Below are 3,519 nucleotides of genomic sequence, written 5' to 3' on the forward strand. Positions count from 1 at the left end.
CTCTCACACACACTACTGAAACGCTCTCATACACACTACTGAAACGCTCTCACACACACTACTGAAACGCTCTCACACACACTACTGAAACGCTCTCACACACACTACTGAGATTTCAGTGTAACCGGAAGGCATTTCAGTGTAAACGGAAGGCATTTCAGTGTAAACGGAAGGCATTTCAGTGTAAACGGAAGGCATTTCAGTGTAACCGGAAGGTGGCCCGTAAGAGGAAGTGGAGCGTCGTTGGAGCGCAAATGTCACTTCAGGAGCACTCGGGTGGTCTAACAGAAGCTGCAGCGTTACTTAGCAACATTTTAGCAACGTCGGAGACAATTCGAACATTGTCTAATGCAACAACAGGCGGGCAACAGTCTCACGCTGCCTCAGGGACCAACACAGTGGAGAGTCAACTCACTACACTGTTCCCATCTCGCGGCCGCATCGGCGCGCCGCAGCCGTCTGTTGGCCCTTTACGGACCTCCGTGCCGCGTTATCAAGCTCAGCAGAGCTTCAGCACATGGACATCGAGCACACGGAGAAGAAGGTAAGATGGATGTTTACACTGCGTTACCATTCTAACTATTGATGCATATTCTGTTTTTTTTTATTATTATTATTATTTCTGATCGATGACGAAGCTCGTTAACTGAGTTTTAAACCGTTAACCTGCCGATCTGCTGCCATTGTCTCTGAATTGTTTCAGCTATGGCAGCGTGACCCTCACCGTCTGTTTACGCGCAGTCTGTTCTTTTGTTATTATTTCAGAGTCCGTGCACATCAGCATGACGATTTCAACAAAGATGTAATACTACTCCCAAATCCGTCATGGGGAATTGTGTGCCAACAAGACACAAAAGTTTGGCTGCACAAACATGGACATATCCTCAGTGCCTTTGAGTTCCAGAAGGTCTGGGACCACCAGACTGTCATACAACACATCAGGGGTGGATTTGGTGAGTGTATTCCAGAAGACGACAGGTAAACCCTTTCTCTCTTTGTATCAATAAAGAGAAAAAACACACTTAGAGTTTATATTGTAAGTAGAATGATAGCCCTATAGGGGAGACTGGGGTAAGTTGAGCCAAAGAGTAAGTTAAGCAACCCCCTGTTGTTAGGAAACGGTAATAAAAATTGATCATGTGACCAAATATTTAGGAGCTGGGCATCATTTCATAGAGTCTGTGAAGGTAAGAAGCACATGGGTAAAGGGGTTAGACATTTATTTAAAAAAAACATTTTTCACTCTTGAAAGTGAATTTAGTCTATCATATATTTCATTAGAATTGTGTTTAGACCAAAAAAATTCATTTTAAATTTGTTTTATACATCAATTGTGGTGTCTATGAGCTACATCATGAGGTCAGACACCTAGCATAAAAGTCCACCATTTTAGCTAATAAAGTCATAATGGTAGCTCTGGGGTAAGTTGAGCCACCGGCTCAGTGTATTTTACACACATTGAGGCAAATTACTGAGCAATGTAGTTTTCATTTGAGTCATTATTTGCTGTGTATGTCTCTGTGATTATATTTTCTCTTATAGTTTACTTAACAAAAATCTTTGAAAGCTGTAATATGCTAACCTTGCAGTGCAGCTCGAGCTACCGCATACAAAGTATGTAACTGTAAGTAAATCAGGTTTTTAGTTTTTAAAATTGCAGATTAAGCTTAATTTTACAGTTACTGTTAGAAATACATTTTCATATTATGTAGGTGTAATCTAAAAATAACTACTTTGGGTCATTTCTATATATACCCTACAAAATACGCTTTTTAAACCTTGATTTAGTTGCAGATATTCCTGGAAAGGATCGAACTGGTGCCATTTACTGCCATAAAGTTTGTTCCTGTAACAAATTGACAATGTCAAAAATTCTGAATGAATTCAACAAATACAATTGTTTTTTGTTTGTTGTTTTTACAGATTCCGTGAAGGACTGAGAACTCTAGGGGTTCTGGAGAAAATCCAAAAACATCCAGACAGCTTTCGCCCCCTGTTCTGCTATGAGCCAAGCACGCTGACTGCTGACCAGCTGGATGATCTTGTCGCCATTCGTCTGTCACCAGAAGGGAGCAACAAGAGAGTTGTAGAGGACGTGGTGATTCCCTGCCTGCTGAATTCTTGCCAAATAAACATAATGCAGACAAAAAAGATGTAGTTCATTCAATGAATCAAGAATACCTTGTTCTTCCATGAAGTTAAAAATGTTGAAGTGTCTGCAAACAACTCTATTGAGTTCTGCCCATAGTCTTTCAATTCTCTGATTATGAACTGAAACACCTGTAATAACACTGTTCAGTCCCCTTCTTTCCAACATAAAACGTGCAACAAGTATATTTTCCATGCCATAATCACATCTGACCCTTGCAGGCAAACCAAAGTTCTCAACACCCTCTAAAAATAATGATAACACACTTGAGGCCCTGTTATTAGATGAGCACCGCAGGTATATAATAGTCCGACTGAAGCCATCAACACAGCCGTGCATGACCAGACGCCACCTCACAAGCTTGTGGTTTCCATCGAAATGCCTGTTGGGAGACCAGAATCATCATCATCATCATAATTATTATTATTATTTACTTTTGACCATAATTTTGTTTTTGTTTCTCAATATGGAATGATTTTTGTAGTAAGGTGTTTTTCATGACAAGTGTTAATATTCAAAATCAGATTTTTTTCAGAGGTCAAAGGTTAAATGGGGCCAAAGTTATAATAAATGTTGGAGGGCTGGGGATTTTTTTAAAGATCAGGCTTAAATATACATAAGACCTGTGACAAAATAGATTTTCATGCATTTTTTTTTTGCAGTGTCAGATTCATAATTGACGACCCTTTGAGGTCATCAGGACATAAATGTCCTCTCCCAAAAACTGCTATAAAAACATAACAGATTCATATTTTTTGTACTTTTTGTGCTCAGATCATTCAATCAACTTCAGACCTAATGAAAAATATCAAATATTTAATTATTTCTTTTATTTCAACTTTTTAAATGCCCATTTGATTACAGTTATGTCACTGTTGTATTAAAAAAATTATATTTTTTTATGTTTTTTTTTCATAGAAACTGACATCATGTAATCAAATTGGCATGTAAAGGGTTAAAATAAAAGACATGATTAAATATTTGATATTTTTGATTAGGACTGAAGTTGTTTGAATGATTTGAGCAAAAACATTCAAAAAAATATTGTATTTTTATAGCAGTTTTTGGGGTATGACTTTTATGTCCTCTGGTGACCACATAGGGTCGTAAATTAAAGCGACCCACAAGAGTTAATGGTGTGGCATGGCACCTTTACTGATCTTGGCAAGTCTTTCATTGTGAGCTTACCATAATTGGTTGGGGGACTGAACATCATAGACCCTCCGCCCTTATAGCATGACGACGTCGTAATGATCGCCCAATGGGATCCACTCGATAAAGGCTTTCTCTGACCCGCCAACACTGGATCCTTATGTGGCGTGATCTCAGGCTTCCAAGAACATAAGATTCCCCTGCATTTGGGGTATTCT

At 38.8% G+C, this 3,519-nt stretch overlaps 1 protein-coding gene across 2 annotated transcripts; it reads left to right on the forward strand.

Moving 5' to 3' along the window:
- On the forward strand, nucleotides 1-2,556 carry LOC118470384 (uncharacterized). Of its 2 annotated transcripts, none has more exons than XM_035948756.2 (3): nucleotides 1-544; nucleotides 766-978; nucleotides 1,924-2,556. In XM_035948756.2, the coding sequence occupies exons 1-3, from the start codon at nucleotides 255-257 to the stop codon at nucleotides 2,156-2,158; spliced, it is 738 nt and encodes a 245-aa protein (XP_035804649.1). In that variant the 5' UTR covers nucleotides 1-254; the 3' UTR covers nucleotides 2,159-2,556. The 2 variants fall into 2 exon arrangements, with proteins under 2 accessions (XP_035804649.1, XP_035804650.1); XM_035948757.2 differs by having other exon boundaries at nucleotides 22-544; nucleotides 766-953; nucleotides 1,924-2,157.
- Nucleotides 2,557-3,519: the final 963 nt, after the last annotated feature.

The sequence above is a fragment of the Amphiprion ocellaris genome, chromosome 5 (genome assembly GCF_022539595.1).
Source record: "Amphiprion ocellaris isolate individual 3 ecotype Okinawa chromosome 5, ASM2253959v1, whole genome shotgun sequence".
NCBI lineage: Eukaryota > Metazoa > Chordata > Actinopteri > Pomacentridae > Amphiprion > Amphiprion ocellaris.